The following is a 15,585-nucleotide window of genomic DNA, read 5'->3' on the forward strand; positions in this document are numbered from 1 at the left end:
CGCCCTAAGATCAATGTCATCCCTTTGGATGGAGGTTTTAAGTACAGTTTCAAGAGCAAGAATAAGTAGAGTTGAGGGTACTGTGTTAATTTGGGGTATCATCTGAAAGCAAGAGTCTGGTAGCCCAGGGAGAAACCACACACACACACACACACACACCTTCCTCCTCTTCCAAGGGCATTTAATTATTCCTCAGGCCTCAAGATGAAGATGCAGAGAGCATCTCAAACATTATCCACCTTTCAGAAACCTGGTTACACCTCTTTAATGGTGATAGGCCTGAGACATGGAGGCATGAGGCATTTTGAAAGCTAATAGTAACTTATCATTTATTGAGCATTCCCTATATGCCAAATACTTTTACACATTTAATCCTCACATCAACTCTATAGTAAGGTAGATGCTAAAAAAGCTCCATTTTGCTCTGAGAAACTGAGGCACAGACATTTTATTTGCCAGAGACTGCAAGCATTAAGTGGTAGAACCAGATCTCTTTATTACATTTCATGCTCCAAGCCACTCAGCTGCAAACATAATATGGCTGGTTGCCATTTAGAGGTCCCAAAATATCTCTATCCTGCTCCCACCCTGTGCCAGCCAGCCTGACCAGCAGTGAGACCAAGCCAGAAAGGTGGTTGTCTCCCTATTCCATTCCTACATCTTTTATTCATGGCCAGAGGAAAGTTTCCCCTGCCCCTTGGCTCACATTTGGTACATATCTTGTCCCCTGAATAGACTGTAAGCACCTAGAGGGCAGGGATAACTATTTGATAACTCCATATTTATGGAATAGTGTGTGTTGGTTGGCACCACTGCTAGGGGTATGTGTACATGTTTCATGGCCCAATATCCCTGGATCTGAGTCCTCTGCTTCCCAATGCAACCATGCCCCTCCCAGTTCCCATAAGTCTGCAGGAAACTGGGATACAGGGAAGGGTCAAAGCCTACATTGGGGTCCTCTTAGGAAAGGGACCTGAGGAAGGGAGAGGGGCTCTGAAGAGCAAAACCACTTCCTGTGTAGCTAGTTCCTGTGTTGACAGAAAGAGCTGAAGGGGAGGAGGGGAGTGGAGAGAACAGAGCCTGGCCTTGGGGGGGTCTACTGAGCCTCTGGAGACGAGGAGGCCAAGAGTCCTTCCCCACCATGAACCTCCTCCACTACTGCATCTGGAGGAGCTTTTCCCAGTCTCTGTGTTCCCCTGGGGCAAGAGCGGTCAAGCAAGCAGTTTGGGTGGGAAAAGAGAACTGGAGGAAGTTGAAAGGGATGGGCGGGGCCAGTGGGGGGGCTGACCAGGAACCCAGCTTCCTGCTCAGTACCCAGGCATCCAGCCCCTGGCTCACCCCCACCCCTTCCAGCCCCCACTCCCCTCAGGAACCTAGAGTTCCAGCCCTCCTTCCAAATCCCAGCTATCCCTCCCCCATCAGTTTCTCTCCCCCCAGGGGATGGAGGCCGAGAGACCCCAGGAGGAAGAGGATGGTGAACAGGTGAGCTGCGCACTGGGTCGGGGAGGCTAACACTGGGAGAAAGGGAGGTGATGCGACATAGGGCAGAGACGTACTGACAGGGGATTCAGGGGACTTGGAAGGGCTTGGGCAAACTGAGGCAGGAACAGAGACACAGAGAGAGGAAATGGGCTGTTGGCCCACCACTCCCCCGCCTGACTGGACCGGATGTCTCCCAGCATCAAGGCCCCCATCAGGATGAGCAGGACTGGCCCCCTGTGAATGCCACCACTAGGCCTTGGCGATCTGCTCCTCCGTCCCCTCCTCCTCCAGGGACCCGCCACACAGGTACCCTCACCCGGCCAGGGAGCTCCCTGACCTTGGTGCCCACATCCTTCCTGATCCCATTACCAAGGCCATTCCCATCGTGGGCCCTCTCTCCATCTCCTAACTCCCCACTACTCCCCCTCAGCTCTGACCACAAGTTCCTAATCACCTTGCACCACCACCCCTCCTGTCTGCCAATTTCTCTGGGTCTCTGAGCCCTACCCTTCCTTTCCCCAGCCCTGGGGCCCTGCTCCGCCTCCCTGCTCTCCCTACAGACTGAGCTCCTTCTGGATTTGGTGGCTGAGGCCCAGTCCCGCCGCCTAGAGGAGCAAAGAGCCACCTTCCACATCCCCCAGAACCCCCCAAGCATAGCCCCAGCCCCACTTCGGCCTCTTGAGGAGAGAGAACAGCTCTACAGCACTATCCTCAGTCACCAGGTGAGACGCCTCCCCAGAAGGCAAGACCCAGGCTTGCCAGTTCGTTGGCCCTTGTTGTCTTTTGGGCCCTACTCCTCATTTCCCCAGCATCCACCCCTTTGCCAGGCCTGATCCCCCCCATCCCCATCACAGGTGCCCTATAGACCCCTTTCATCAGCCTTGGCTCCTTTCAGGGCCTATTCCTCTTAAAATATTACCGACAACCTCCCTTCCCTCTACTCCAGAGCCAGCGGATGGAAGCCCAGCGGTCAGAGCCTCCCCTACCCCCAGGGGGACAGGAGCTCCTGGAGTTGCTGCTGAGAGTTCAGGGTGGGGGTCGAATGGAGGAGCAAAGGTCTCGGCCCCCCACACATACCTGCTGAGACTTGAGCCCCTCCCCCCCACCAGGCACTCCGCACTCCTGGGGCTCAAAGCTGGGCAGCCCATTGCATGCCCTCTTCTCCTGCTTGGCAGGGGCGCCAGAGACTGAAGGACCTGGGAGAAATCTCAATATTCATCACCCTCATCCACCTTTCTGGGGAATAGAGGGGGTAAAAGTCCACAAACCCTGGGAATAGTCAAGGTAGGATGGTCATTTGACTCCCTTCGCCAGTACACGGCAGTTTGAAGAGGTGAGAGGATCCTAGCCACTGAGGGACACCCCCTCCTCTGATCCCAAGAAGTGGCTGGAAGTCTTGGTCCTGAGCTGTGGAGACACCCCAGTCAGACACCCATAAGGCAGAATCTGAGGGCTCAGGCCTCCATCTCCCTAGAAAAGGCAAATCTCCCAAGGTTAGGGCCTTGAGACACATTAAGAAGGGAGACAGGGCATTGCAAAAGAGACAGACCATCCTCCCACCCTACCACCAGCACCCCAAGCCCCCAGGACTGAGGGGCCTACAGGCTGTGAACCGACACTTAGCACTGCCCACCCCGCCTCCCCACTGCTGCTCGAGTCTGATGTTCTGGTTGTACGAATAAACGTAATTATCCTCTGGACTAAAAGAAGACTGGTGTTGAGGGCTGTGGGGGAGGGGTACGGGGGGGGCAGGAAGGTGAGGCCAGAGGCCGCCTCTCTCCCTAGCCTGGCGAGAGGCCAGCTCCCCTCCCTGGCTGGTTAATTACTGGCTCATTAAGCAGCGGCTGGAGACTTCCCTAATTATACCCCCCCAGCCCCCCTTTCCTGGTTTTAATTAAGTATAACAGGGAGGGGAGTCATTAGGACAAGAAATATGAACGGAACTGTCTGCGAACCCGGGCATTCTAGCGGCCGGAGTCCACGGCACCTGGAACCCCGACTCGGAGCCCCGGCGGCGGCCCCCCAGCCCCGACCCGCGCCGCCCTCCCGCCCCGGCCTCCGCTCCTCTCCCCCGGCCTCCAGCCTCCTCCCCTCGCCCCCTCGTCCCTCTCCCCTCCTCCACTCGGTCCCAGTTCCTCGGTTTCTGTGTGTCTCTCTCCGCCCCCAGCTCCTCCCCGTTCCTCCTCTCTTCTCCCCTCCCCTTCCTCCCCGGCTCCCCTCCCCCAGCCTCCCTCCCTCGCTCCCCCCCTCCGCCCTCCTCCCTCCTCCCTCTCTCGCTCACACACACCCCCGCTTGGGCCTCCTCTCTCTCTCCGGCTCCATTTTCTCCGCCGCCGGGGGCCGGGGTCTCCTGTGGGGGGCCCAGCCGGTACCCCAGGTCTCCCTTCGGGGTGGGGGTGAACCCCCGGGGGAGCCGGGAGGGGGGAACGGGTGGGGGTTAGGGCGGAGGGAGCAGCGGCCCCACCGAGTTTGGGGGTGGGGAAGTAACTAGGCGGGGGGAGGGGCGGAGCAGGGAGGGGGCCTCAGGGCCCCCCCCCAACTATGGACGAGCGGCTGCTGGGGCCGCCCCCTCCGGGCGGGGGCCGCGGGGGCCTGGGATTGGTGGGTGGGGAGCCCGGGGGCCCTGGCGAGCCTCCCGGCGGCGGAGACCCCGGTGGGGGTAGCGGGGGGGTCCCGGGAGGCCGAGGGAAGCAAGACATCGGGGACATTCTGCAGCAGATAATGACCATCACCGACCAGAGCCTGGACGAGGCCCAGGCCAAGTGAGTGCCCCCACCCCGGGACCCTACACAGACCCAACAGAAGCCCCATTCACAAGAATCTTCTGGGAGTCCCCACCCCCACCCCCCACTCCAGGACCCCCTCCAGGATCCTACAGCTTCTTCTCTCCTTACTCCTGGGAGCCCCAAGATGAGCCATCCCTCTCAAACCCCCCTTCACCACCAGGCCCTGAAGCCTTCAAAGAAGGGAACCCAGGGTGGTCTCACCGCAACCCCATCCCCAACCCCTCACTGACCCCCATACTCCCCTGGAACATCTTTTCCATCTCCAGAGCCCTGTTCTGGCTCTCTGATTAAGAAATTGCTATGCTGTCTTCCTAACTCTCCATCCAGCCCACCCCCACCCCATCCTCTCCAGACCTCAGCCCTCCCCAAAGCTCCTACCACTCCTCTCCACCATGACCCAGCATCCATGTGTCCCCACCCAGCCCGTGGCCCCTGCTCAGCCAGACTGGGATCATCAGAGCCTCCTGGCTTCCTCAGTCCCAGGACCCTCCGCTCACACCTATGTTGAACTTCTCCAGCCCCTCTCTGGCACCTCAAACTCCGACTCTTCTCCCAGTCTCTGTCTCTTTTCCTCTGAAATCTACCTAGTCACCCTCATGTCGGCAGTCACCCCCAGACTCCCCTTCTAGACCCATTTCCCAGGGCCCCGTTCAAGCCCATGGGGCCTTTATCTTGCTGCCCGCACCTTCCTAAAGCCAAACAGCCCCCACATCTCCACATTCCAGGAGCTGACCTCTTTCCAAGAAGCCCCCAACTCCATCCTGCCCCCACCCCCACTTTCTACCTCCCTTCTCCTTCCGGGCTGCCCTCTTTCTCACCTTCATGGTCTCCCCCACCCCACCCCATCTCTGTTTCTATTGACCCTCAACTGTTCTCCCCTTCCTCCCAAGGAAACACGCCCTCAACTGCCACCGCATGAAGCCTGCTCTCTTTAGTGTTCTGTGTGAAATCAAGGAGAAAACCGGTACGTGGGTCCCCCTCTGACTCCTCACCTCTGGGGACTGAACCCTGTTCTTTATAGGAGTCAGGCCAAGAGTTTGACATCTTGGGGCCCTGAGGACAGTAGGGGTTAGGTAAGATGCTAGGAGGAACTGGGAAGGGAACCAGAGCCTGGGAACATGGGTCTCCAGGAGCCACCAGGTGGGCTGAGAGCTGGCCATGGGCTCCCTGGTCCCTGAGTTCACTCACCTGCCTGCTAGGCCTCAGCATCCGAAGCTCCCAAGAGGAGGAGCCGGTGGACCCACAGCTCATGCGCCTGGACAACATGCTTCTGGCAGAGGGTGTGGCTGGACCGGAGAAAGGGGGGGGCTCAGCCGCAGCTGCTGCAGCTGCTGCAGCCTCCGGGGGCGGCGTGTCCCCTGACAACTCCATTGAGCACTCCGACTACCGCAGCAAACTTGCCCAGATCCGCCACATCTACCACTCAGAGCTGGAGAAGTATGAGCAGGTTAGGAGATGAGGCTGGAGTGGGTGAGAGGAGAGGCTCCTAATGGGGAATCCCAAGGCTCCTCACAGCCCACGGGCCCCCTGCTGCAGGCCTGTAACGAGTTCACGACCCACGTCATGAACCTGCTGAGGGAGCAGAGTCGCACACGGCCTGTGGCACCCAAGGAGATGGAGCGCATGGTGAGCATCATCCATCGCAAGTTCAGTGCCATCCAGATGCAGCTCAAGCAGAGCACCTGTGAGGCTGTCATGATCCTGCGTTCCCGCTTCTTGGATGCCAGGTGGGGCTCGGGTGCCCAGGCGAGCCCCTGACCCAGGGTTCCACCAAGCCCCTGGGCCACCATGTGACACAACATGGCGCTCCATGGCAATGGCCCCCTCTAGAATGATGCGAGATGGAGGCCCTGCCAGGACAGCTGGCCTTCTCACCACCATGCTCCCTCCTCTGTAGACGAAAACGCCGCAACTTCAGCAAACAGGCCACTGAGGTCCTCAATGAGTATTTCTACTCCCACCTGAGTAACCCATATCCTAGTGAGGAGGCTAAGGAGGAGCTTGCCAAGAAGTGCGGAATCACTGTCTCTCAGGTACTGGGGAGGCTTGCAGGAGCAGTGGGGTTCAGGTCAAAAGCTCTCTGATTCTAACTGAGAGGCTGGTGGGGGGAAAGGTCTGCACCTGACCCTCCTTTATGCTCAACACCCAACAGGTCTCCAACTGGTTTGGCAACAAACGGATTCGCTATAAGAAAAATATTGGAAAGTTCCAAGAGGAGGCAAACATCTATGCCGTCAAGACCGCCGTGTCAGTCACCCAGGGGGGTCACAGCCGCACCAGCTCCCCGACACCCCCTTCCTCTGCAGGTGGACCCCACTGTCATCCTGGCTATCTTGCACGCTTCCTGCCTTTGTTCCCACTTCCTATCTAGGCAGGATCTCAGCAGAGTAGGGGCCTTTTGGGGTGAGAGGGACCTAGCTGAGGTGGGGTGGAGATGTCAGGAGGTAAAGGCCATCCCAGCGAAGCTACTTCTGTCCTCCAGCAAGTGGCCGGGGAGCCACAGGAGAGGCTCAGAAACAGCCTGCTCCTCCTTGTTGTAGTGCCTTAGGAATAAATTGCATATAGTGGCACCCCCTTAGAACTAGTTCTGAGGGCTTCTTGGAAACAGCACTGTAGTGAGCCTTCTGTCTGCTGTCACAGGTTGTTACACTCTTCCCTAATTCCCTCTCTGTTCTCCCAAGGCTCTGGCGGCTCTTTCAATCTCTCAGGATCCGGAGACATGTTTCTGGGGATGCCGGGGCTCAACGGAGATTCCTACTCTGCTTCCCAGGTCAGGTGGCCCATGTCCCCTCCATTGGGGCTTTCCCAAACTCTTGCCTGCTCTTCAGAATATAAGACGCCTCACAGTGTCATACCCTTCTTTGCTGCCTGCAGGTGGAATCACTGCGACACTCAATGGGGCCAGGGGGCTACGGGGATAACCTTGCGGGAGGCCAGATGTACAGCCCTCGGGAAATGAGAGTGAGTGGATACCCGATGCTCCCTCTGTCTACCTCTCACCCAGACAGGAGGGCCTTTCCCCTGGTGGCCTTGTCTCCCACACTGAATCTCCCAGAGCCCTGCCCCAACCAACTCTCTCTTTTTTTAGGCCAACGGTGGCTGGCAGGAGGCTGTAACCCCGTCCTCAGTGACATCTCCGACAGAGGGACCAGGGAGCGTTCACTCTGACACTTCCAACTGATCTTGCCCCTCAGGGCCAGAGGGGTGGGGGCTCACAAGGCGACTCTTGAAGAGGACGCAGGCATCCAGAGGACAAACCCCAGACACAGGAGAAGCACAAGACAGAGAAGGGCGAATGGGGTCATCCTGTCCCCAACCAGACTGTCTCAGTGCTGGGGGTGCTAACTACGTGGCAGGGAGAATGGGGTCCCCTAAGGGGAGAGTGGGGTCTGTCTTCCCTTTTTTCAGTCTTTTTCTCTCACATAAACCCCGCAGCCCAGAGTCCTATTGTTCAGATCACCTTCCCCTTGCTCTACCCACCATATTGTATTCCATTTCTTTCTCTGGGCTCCCCCCTCCCCCACCCCACTTACCTGCTCTGGGATCTGTGGAGAAGCCAGCCCTGCCTGACCAGATGCCAAAACTGGGGACATGACTTCTGGACAGAGGACACGGGCCATGAGCCCTGTTCCTCCCTACCCCCTGCCCCTCCAGATGGCTTTATTACCTCATACGCAGCTCATCTTAAACCAATAGAATCGTTCGGTGGACGAGAGTGTCTGACTCAGATATCTACCTCGGAGGGAGTTTCTGCTACTTTAGGGAGTTGTTGACTGGGCTTAGGGCTTGATTTTTTTTTTTTCTTTTTTCTTTTTTTTTTTTTTTGTTAAGTAAAGAAACGAAACCCTGGAATCCATCTGTGCTTTTTAATTTTTTTTTTTTTATTGCTGTAATTGGCTCTTAATTTTTAGTTTGGGGAAGTAGATGTTTTTATAAATATATTGATTTTTTTTTTAATTTTTTGCTTTTCCATGTTAGGGGTGATAGCCAAAGGGGTCGTAAGAGAAAGGGGAACAAACAGAACTTGTGAAAAGGCCCACCTGGTTCCAGTCCTGTCCATCAGAAAGTATGTTTAGCTTAGCAGGGCACCAAGCCTGCCCCCCGCCCCCCCCCCAAATCACTTAGGTGTTCTTTGCTTATGCAGGCAGCTCTTTGCTGCTCTTGGTATGGAGGTAGCCAGTGGTTTGTTGACCTGTCCCCCCCGCCCCCCGCCACACACACACAAACACACAACCCTTGGGCAGGGCTGGATTCAGTAATTTTGAGGAAGCGCCACCTTCCCCTGTGAGTGACACATCTTTAAGTCTTCTTTTTAACCTATTTGCAGATTGGAGAGGGAAGAACAGGGAGGGGGTTATTGCCAAATATGTTAAATGTGGGTTGGGGTGCTTGTGTATGTATCTCCCTCAATTTCCCCAGAAACGAGGCATTCTTTTTTTCTCAGTCTAAAATCAAGAGGGTGGGGGGAGAGAGGAGGCATGTCATAAAAAGCCAGGTGTGGGGGAAAGTCAAATCACCAGTGTCCCATCCTTGGCCAGAACCCTACCATCTGAGTCCCTCAAACATCCTCAGGATTTTATAAGACTGTCATAGTGGGGAACCTCTCCTGTCAAAGACCCAGGCAGGACTGGAGGGGAGCAGGTTAGATGGGTGATGGGTGGAGGGTGGGAGGCACGGGCCGGGGGCAGTTCTCTCCTCACTTGTAAACTTGTAGTTTCACAGAAAAGGAAAAAAAAAAATGCAGTTTTAAATAAAGAAATTTCTTTTTTCCCTGGGTTTAGTTGAGCATTATTTTCAAAAACATGATAAACCCCAGAATAAAATTCTTTCATAAAACCCCAAACGGTGTTTTCCCTTCCAGCTACCCACTCCCAACCTTACCCTCACCACCCAGGAGCACCCATGGTTCACCCTCAACCCTCCCCCAAGGCCAGGCCAGGCCTGAACCCTGTTGCCCAGCAACCTTACCTAAGCAACATGGGGCTCCCATCGTCCACCAGGCAAGCCCTCAGTGGACTGATGGAATGGGTTAGGGGTCCTGAATACTAAGAAACCTTAGGAGGTCCACTCCCAACCCCCACGGACATGGCTGTGCCCAGACTGGCACTGCCTAAGGGTGGGGTGATCATTGTTTCTCCTAGTACCTGAAGGACTCTTGTCTAAGAAGCATGAATTCCTAGCATTCCCCGTGGCCGGATAGGACAGGATGGAAAGATGGGGGTAGGGGAGAGGGTGCAAGCCCCACCTAGGACGGTGGCCACAGCAGCAAGGGGCAGACAGAGCCAGAAGCCTGGGAAGGAACGATGGCAGCAGGGGCGGCAGCGGCGGCAGGAGCCTGGGTGCTGGTCCTCAGTCTGTGGGGTGAGCCACAACCCTCACACCAATCCTCCCTGCAGAAAGCACTTCATCCTCCTCCCCAAATCTGCCCAGAACTCTCCTGGAACCCAAGCGCTACTTTCCAAGCTCCCTCACCCATCTTTTGTTGGCCCCCCAATCCCCTCCTACTCCTCCACCATTGTCCCATCTCCCAGGAGCAGTAGTAGGTGACCGAAACATCACAGCCCGGATCGGGAAGCCGCTGGTGCTCAACTGTAGGGGGGCCCCCAAGAAGCCACCGCAGCAGCTGGAATGGAAGCTGGTAAGCAGGGCTCCTGCCACAGCTCCCGCTCCCCACAGCCAGGGCCCAGTGATGGTTGGTGGCCCCACCTCTCTGTCTCACAAGTCCTTTCCCAGAGGACTTGCACTGTTCAGGCTCTTCTCTGTCCCCAGAACACAGGTCGGACAGAAGCTTGGAAGGTCCTATCTCCCCAGGGAGGTCCCTGGGATAGTGTAGCGCGTGTGCTCCCCAATGGCTCCCTCCTCCTGCCAGCAGTAGGGATCCAGGATGAGGGGACTTTCCGGTGCCGGGCAACGAGCAGAAATGGAAAGGAGACGAGGTCCACCTACCAAGTCCGAGTCTACCGTAAGAGTTCCAGGGCCATCTCCATGGCCTACCTCTCTTCTCAGGAAAAGCCTTCAACCCTAGCCCTGGACTCTTGGCCCTGGTGTGTGAGAACCTGTACACCCGGGGTGGAAGAGTCTGTAAAGCTACAGCCTCTGACTGAAATTTTCTCTACTTCAGAGATTCCTGGAAAGCCAGAAATCATCAATCCTGCCTCTGAACTCATGGCTGGTGTCCCCAGTAAGGTAAAGAAAAGGGAAGCCATCCTCAGAAGTGGAAGGGGGTATAAGGCTGGAGGGGGGTGTGCATGTGTGTGTGCGGAATCTCTTATTTTCAAAGACGATGAAGGTCACTCTTTCCCTAGGTGGGGACATGTGTGTCTGAGGGGGGCTATCCTGCAGGGACTCTTAGCTGGCACTGGGACGGGAAACCCCTCATACCTGATGGCAAAGGTAAGTCCCAAAGTTCCCCCTCCTGGCTGCTTTCTCTCTGACCCCTCTCCCACACCCACCCTGGAATATCTTGCCTTGTCCTCCCCTCCCCGCAATAGGAGTCTCTGTGCAGGAGGAGACCAGGAGACACCCTGAGACAGGGCTTTTCACACTCCAGTCGGAGCTGATGGTGACCCCAGCCCAGGGAGGAGCTCCCCACCCCACCTTCTCCTGTAGCTTCAGCCCTGGCCTTCCCCGGCGTCGAGCCCTACATGCGGCCCCCATCCAGCTCAACGTCTGGGGTGAGTGGAGGCCCTCAGGGAGGAGGGAAGAGTAAGCCCATGACCACTGGGACCAACACAGGCATAACTCTCAACTTCATGCCCTCAACTCCAGAGTCTGTGCCTCTGGAAGTCCAAGTGATGGTAGAGCCAGGTGGAATGCTAGCTCCTGGTGGTACTGTGACCCTGACCTGTGAAACTCCTGCCCAATCCTCTGTTCAAATCCACTGGATCAAGGACGTGAGTGACTTGGAGAGGGGGCTGGGAGGCTGGGAAGTAGACAGACACATTACTGGCAATTAGGAGGACAGGAGGCTCATGGGGAGGCAGGAGCTAGGAAAGATGGCAGAGTATGTGAGGATATGAAGACTAAGACAGAAGTACAGATGTGGGGAGAGATGTTGTAATAAATAGCCTCCTGTCCCCTTTCTCCCCCCAGGGCATGCCCCTGCCCCTTCCCCCTAGCCCCATGCTGGTCCTCTCTGAGGTGAAGCCTGAGGACCAGGGAACCTACAGCTGTGTGGCCATGCATCCCAGCCACGGGTCCCAGGAAAGCCGTGGTGTCAGTGTCGTCATTGGTGAGGAGATCTCTCTCCAAGTCCCAGGGCCCCTGAGGCTGGGCTAAAGGACAACGCAGACTCCAGTTCCCTGGCCCACCCTGGAGAACCTTACCACCCTTCCTCAGTACACATACCTCCTCTGCCCCAAGCAAAACCTCCCAAGAGAGCAACGAGTCTGTTTCCTCTCTCTTCTGAAACTGAAAGAAAAGACTCCATCAGGGCTCCCACTAAATAGCCTTCTCTCAAATCGAGACCCTCCCTTCTAACCTACTCTAACTTTGTCTTTCAGAAACAGACAAAGAGGGGCCAACCACAGGTGAGGGCTTGGAAACAGATGGCCCCAACATGACCGGGGGATGGTCGACAACAAAGGAATGGTGAGTGGTAGGGGCTGGGCCCTCACTTCTGCCCATCTCTCCACAGGCTATGTGGAAGGGCAGGGGCTGGGAACTGTCGCCCTGGCCCTGGGGATCCTAGGAGGCCTGGGGATAGCTGTCCTGCTCATCGGGGCCATCATGTGGCGAAGATGGCAACGCCAAAGACAGGAGAGGTGAGTGGAAGAAGCCAAACATCTCAGCCTTGGGACCTCCAGGCAGCAAGGAGGGGTGTGGGGGGAGGAATGATGAAGTGCTAGAAACCATGTGCACAATTCTCCCCAATCCCCCTCCCCACCAGGAAGGCCCCAGAAAACCAGGAGGAGGAGGAGGAGGAGGAGCGCACAGAGCTGAATCAGTCAGAGGAGCCCGAGGCAGCTGAGAGCGGTGCAGCAGGGCCATGAGGGGCGCCCAGCCAGACCCCATCTGTCAGCTCCCTTTTCTTCCCCCTTGCTCTCTTCTGTCCCCAGAGCAATTCTCTCCTGTATCACCTGTACCCCACCTCACCAAACTTGCCTCCACAACCAGAGCCTCCTACAGTGATAAGTAAACACCTCACCCATTTGTTCTCGTGCACACATATGGATGTGTGTGTGTGTGTGTGTGACAGAGACACCTGTGTGTGTGTGAGACACCTGCATGTGTGAGATGCCTGTGTGTGTGAGACTGTGTGAGACGCCTGTGTGACACACCTGTGAGAGATGACTGTGAGAGACACCTGTGTGTAAGAGATGACTGTGAGACCTGTGTGTGAGAGACACCTGTGTTTGAGAAAGAGATGCCTGTGTGTGACACCTGTGTGAGACACGTTGTGTATGAGATGACTGTGTGAGACGCCTGTGTGTGTGAGATGACTGTGTGAGACACGTGTGTGTGTGAGAGACGCCTGTGTGTGTGTGTGAGAAAGATGCCTCTGTGTGTGTTTGTGTGTTTGTGAGAGAGAGAGAGAGAGAGAGAGACGCCCTCACCCTCTGAATCCCTCAGAGCCTTGAAGAAAGCCTTCACACTTCCCCACACCGTGCAAATATTTACTCAAGTTGGGGAGATGCTCCTGTCCTGGAAGGAAGGGGGTAAGGACAAAGGTGGGCAGAGCTCCCATCAGTACATCTCACCTTGTTTATTGAATTTATAATAAAGGAGGTAGTGAAGGGAAGGAAGGACTTAAGAATCAGAACCCATATTAGACACTGGGGAGAGAAAAATTAAGTCAACAGGGGTAAAGTAGGGGAGAGTCAGTGGGAGCCTTGCCCATCTTTCAACATCAAATCAACAAATGTGGGGGAAAGCAAAAGATCAGGAGAGGGAAGAAACAGACATCCTCTTCCGTCTGTCCTCCTGTCCCAGAGCTGGGAGTTAGGATGCTACGCAGCGAGTTCAGGGCAGAAGTTTCTCCCATCCTCTGCACAGATGTCACACCTCCTCCCCACACCCTCCTACAAAGTGGCCAGGGTTGGCCTTAGCCAGTAGAAACGGAGGGGTTGGGAGGGAGGGGCCAGGAGTAAGGAAGGGTCAGCAAGGACCCCCAATACTGATTCTCCTCTGGCTGGAGGTGGGCAGGAAGGAGACAAAGCTCAAATACTGAGCAGCCAGAAAAAGAAGAAGATGGCGAGAAACAGGAAGAGGGAGTCCTGCCAGCTGGAGGCCGGGTGACCCTGTCCCAGATCCACACCTGTAGGAGAAAGGAAAGCTGTGGGAGAAGCATCCACTCCTAGGTTGGGAAAAGGCCTGAGGGGACTCAGAGGGCTCCCTGCTTGGAGCTGAGGGAAGGCTCTTCTTACCTGTACCCCGACGGAATGGCTCATGGGTGTTGAAGACGGTGGTGAAAAAGCCAAAGGGAAAAGCACCAACACCAAATGAGAAGTGAAAGCCCCCGGTATCACCAAATGACTGGAATCCCTAGGGAGGTGGAGAAAGTCAGAGGAGAACTGGGCAGGTCTTTGGCAAGGAAGGAACACAAATCAGACAAGACTCACCCCTCTGCTCTCTGAAGCTGGTCGCTGGCCCTGGGGGCGGGGTGGAGTTTTCAATCTGAGGAATGAGAGACTGGCTAGGGCTAGCAGCAAGGAATGTCCTCTCCCCCTCCACGCCCCACTCCCAGGCCAGAAGCAGTCCATCTTCCCTCAGCACCACCCCCTCTCTCTCACCTGGGATCCTGGGGCTTCTGGCTCCCTCGCCCATAAAGAGGGACAACCTTTTCTCTGCTGATCCCAGCTTTACACACTGGGCACTCTTGCCGCTCTGGCCGGGTCTCCAACCACTGAGGGAGAAAATGAAGTGGTTTCCAGTTCACAGTAGGGTTTTTCAACTCCTCAGACCTCCCCATTTCCCTCTTCATCTCCTCTGAGTACGCACCTGATGAAGACAGGGCCAACTAGATGGGGGGAAAAAAAGAAGGTCAAACTAGCTACAGTAAAGACAGACACGAACCTGACCTCAGAGTCCGATCGCACCCCTCTTCCCAGGTATTACCTGCTGTTTCTTTTCATGTTTTTGGCAACCTATTCCATGCCAGCCAATTTGGCCTTCCCACCTCTCTGATCTTACAACGTCTAAAGTAATATTCATCCTCCGAGGTTCAACGCTCTTCTCTCCTTGAACACACATGTCCCCTCCCTTTTCTGCCTCTGAACTTAGTGTCCAGGTCTCTTCAACCAGAGCTTTCTAGATCTCCTGTTTCAGCCCCAACCCCAGCCCTGCCCGCATCACTCCTCAACCAAACCCCCTTTACTAGCACCTGCCCCCACTACTCCTTTTCCTCTCTTCTAGGCTCCATCAAGTCCCTATTTCCACCATCCTTTCATTTCTCAGTGCCCTGGTCCTCAGGTCTGTCATACCACTCCCTACCAAGATCTCATCTGCATGCGATCCTACATTCCCTCGGTCTCCCGTACCCGACTAAGGCGTGCCTCCTCTAACCTTGGAGTCTAATCTATCTCCACCTGTACAACTAAGACCGTCACTTTCCGGGGTAAGGCGGCTGGGGTCTCACCTGGACAGATGTAGTTCCCCCACCACCACCCCGCCCTGCTGCCTCTTAACCACAGCACACCCCTCAGCGCCCAGTTCCTAGGGCTCTCCGCCACACGGCTCTCCTCCGTGGAGATGTGACCCTCTCACCCACACATTCCCAGAGACCTCGGGCCTCGCCCACGGGGATGTGCCCGCCGACTATCCGTATGCGTGCCATCCCGCCCCCAGCCTCCCCAGTAAGGGGCGAGCCCCATTTCTCTTCAGCCCCGGCCGGACCCTCACCAGTACAGGTGGCCACACACGCTGACCACAGCCTCCCGAGCAGTCTCCAAGCATATATTACATTCGAAGGTCGCGCCCGCCCCGCCCCGCTCGCGGTTTGGCCCTTCGGGGCCCCCGTCCTCCTCCTCCGCGGCTGCCATGGCCGGTGTTTCGCCTTCACGTACCCCTCGGTCTCCCCAAACACACACACAGACACACACACGCCCCAACAGCGAGAAACCGCCTCCAGCCCACGACCGTTGGGCGGGCTTCGAGGTTGTCTAAACACTACTGGTCTGGGTGGCTGACAATCACACAGTTTAAAAGCCAGGATTGGCCCAAAGGGTAGGGAGAGGTCTGCGCAGGCCTGCCCTTGCCAGCGACGATTGGCGGGCGCGTCTCCGTCAGGACGCCATGCGGCAGAATTGGTGTCCGTTGGACCTGGTCGGGGAGCTTGATTCGTCCGAGTAGCTGCCAGTCAGGGCCAAGGGCCAGAAGC

General features: G+C 56.3%; 4 protein-coding genes across 7 annotated transcripts; 3 read left to right on the plus strand and 1 right to left on the minus strand.

Moving 5' to 3' along the window:
• The first annotated feature begins 66 nt into the window (after nucleotides 1-66).
• On the plus strand, nucleotides 67-3,191 carry GPSM3 (G protein signaling modulator 3). Of its 2 annotated transcripts, none has more exons than XM_077904585.1 (4): nucleotides 67-1,482; nucleotides 1,680-1,788; nucleotides 2,005-2,204; nucleotides 2,429-3,191. In XM_077904585.1, the coding sequence occupies exons 1-4, from the start codon at nucleotides 1,441-1,443 to the stop codon at nucleotides 2,564-2,566; spliced, it is 489 nt and encodes a 162-aa protein (XP_077760711.1). In that variant the 5' UTR covers nucleotides 67-1,440; the 3' UTR covers nucleotides 2,567-3,191. The 2 variants fall into 2 exon arrangements, with proteins under 2 accessions (XP_077760711.1, XP_077760712.1); XM_077904586.1 differs by having other exon boundaries at nucleotides 2,658-3,191.
• Nucleotides 3,192-4,008: 817 nt separating this feature from the next.
• On the plus strand, nucleotides 4,009-9,044 carry PBX2 (PBX homeobox 2). Its single transcript, XM_077904559.1, has 9 exons — nucleotides 4,009-4,244; nucleotides 5,159-5,232; nucleotides 5,468-5,715; nucleotides 5,805-5,995; nucleotides 6,166-6,301; nucleotides 6,421-6,574; nucleotides 6,950-7,038; nucleotides 7,143-7,229; nucleotides 7,357-9,044. Exons 1-9 carry the CDS (start codon nucleotides 4,024-4,026, stop codon nucleotides 7,447-7,449), a joined length of 1,293 nt encoding a protein of 430 aa, XP_077760685.1. The 5' UTR covers nucleotides 4,009-4,023; the 3' UTR covers nucleotides 7,450-9,044.
• On the minus strand, nucleotides 8,025-15,417 carry RNF5 (ring finger protein 5). 2 transcript variants are annotated; one of them, XM_077904584.1, is made up of 6 exons: nucleotides 15,108-15,417; nucleotides 14,208-14,226; nucleotides 14,000-14,112; nucleotides 13,829-13,883; nucleotides 13,634-13,751; nucleotides 8,025-11,678 (listed from the first exon to the last, which is right to left on the minus strand). In XM_077904584.1, the coding sequence occupies exons 1-6, from the start codon at nucleotides 15,245-15,247 to the stop codon at nucleotides 11,590-11,592; spliced, it is 534 nt and encodes a 177-aa protein (XP_077760710.1). In that variant the 5' UTR covers nucleotides 15,248-15,417; the 3' UTR covers nucleotides 8,025-11,589. The 2 variants fall into 2 exon arrangements, with proteins under 2 accessions (XP_077760710.1, XP_077760709.1); XM_077904583.1 differs by lacking the exon at nucleotides 8,025-11,678 and adding an exon at nucleotides 12,958-13,524 and having other exon boundaries at nucleotides 15,108-15,405.
• AGER (advanced glycosylation end-product specific receptor) lies at nucleotides 9,267-12,435 on the plus strand. Of its 2 annotated transcripts, XM_077904560.1 has the most exons (11): nucleotides 9,285-9,629; nucleotides 9,800-9,906; nucleotides 10,038-10,230; nucleotides 10,390-10,454; nucleotides 10,574-10,661; nucleotides 10,760-10,942; nucleotides 11,037-11,161; nucleotides 11,361-11,499; nucleotides 11,771-11,797; nucleotides 11,905-12,031; nucleotides 12,157-12,435. In XM_077904560.1, the coding sequence occupies exons 1-11, from the start codon at nucleotides 9,572-9,574 to the stop codon at nucleotides 12,257-12,259; spliced, it is 1,215 nt and encodes a 404-aa protein (XP_077760686.1). In that variant the 5' UTR covers nucleotides 9,285-9,571; the 3' UTR covers nucleotides 12,260-12,435. The 2 variants fall into 2 exon arrangements, with proteins under 2 accessions (XP_077760687.1, XP_077760686.1); XM_077904561.1 differs by lacking the exon at nucleotides 11,361-11,499 and having other exon boundaries at nucleotides 9,267-9,629; nucleotides 10,080-10,230; nucleotides 11,037-11,187; nucleotides 11,768-11,797; nucleotides 12,157-12,377.
• Nucleotides 15,418-15,585: the final 168 nt, after the last annotated feature.

The sequence above is a fragment of the Canis aureus genome, chromosome 7 (genome assembly GCF_053574225.1).
Source record: "Canis aureus isolate CA01 chromosome 7, VMU_Caureus_v.1.0, whole genome shotgun sequence".
Taxonomy (NCBI): Eukaryota; Metazoa; Chordata; class Mammalia; order Carnivora; family Canidae; genus Canis; species Canis aureus.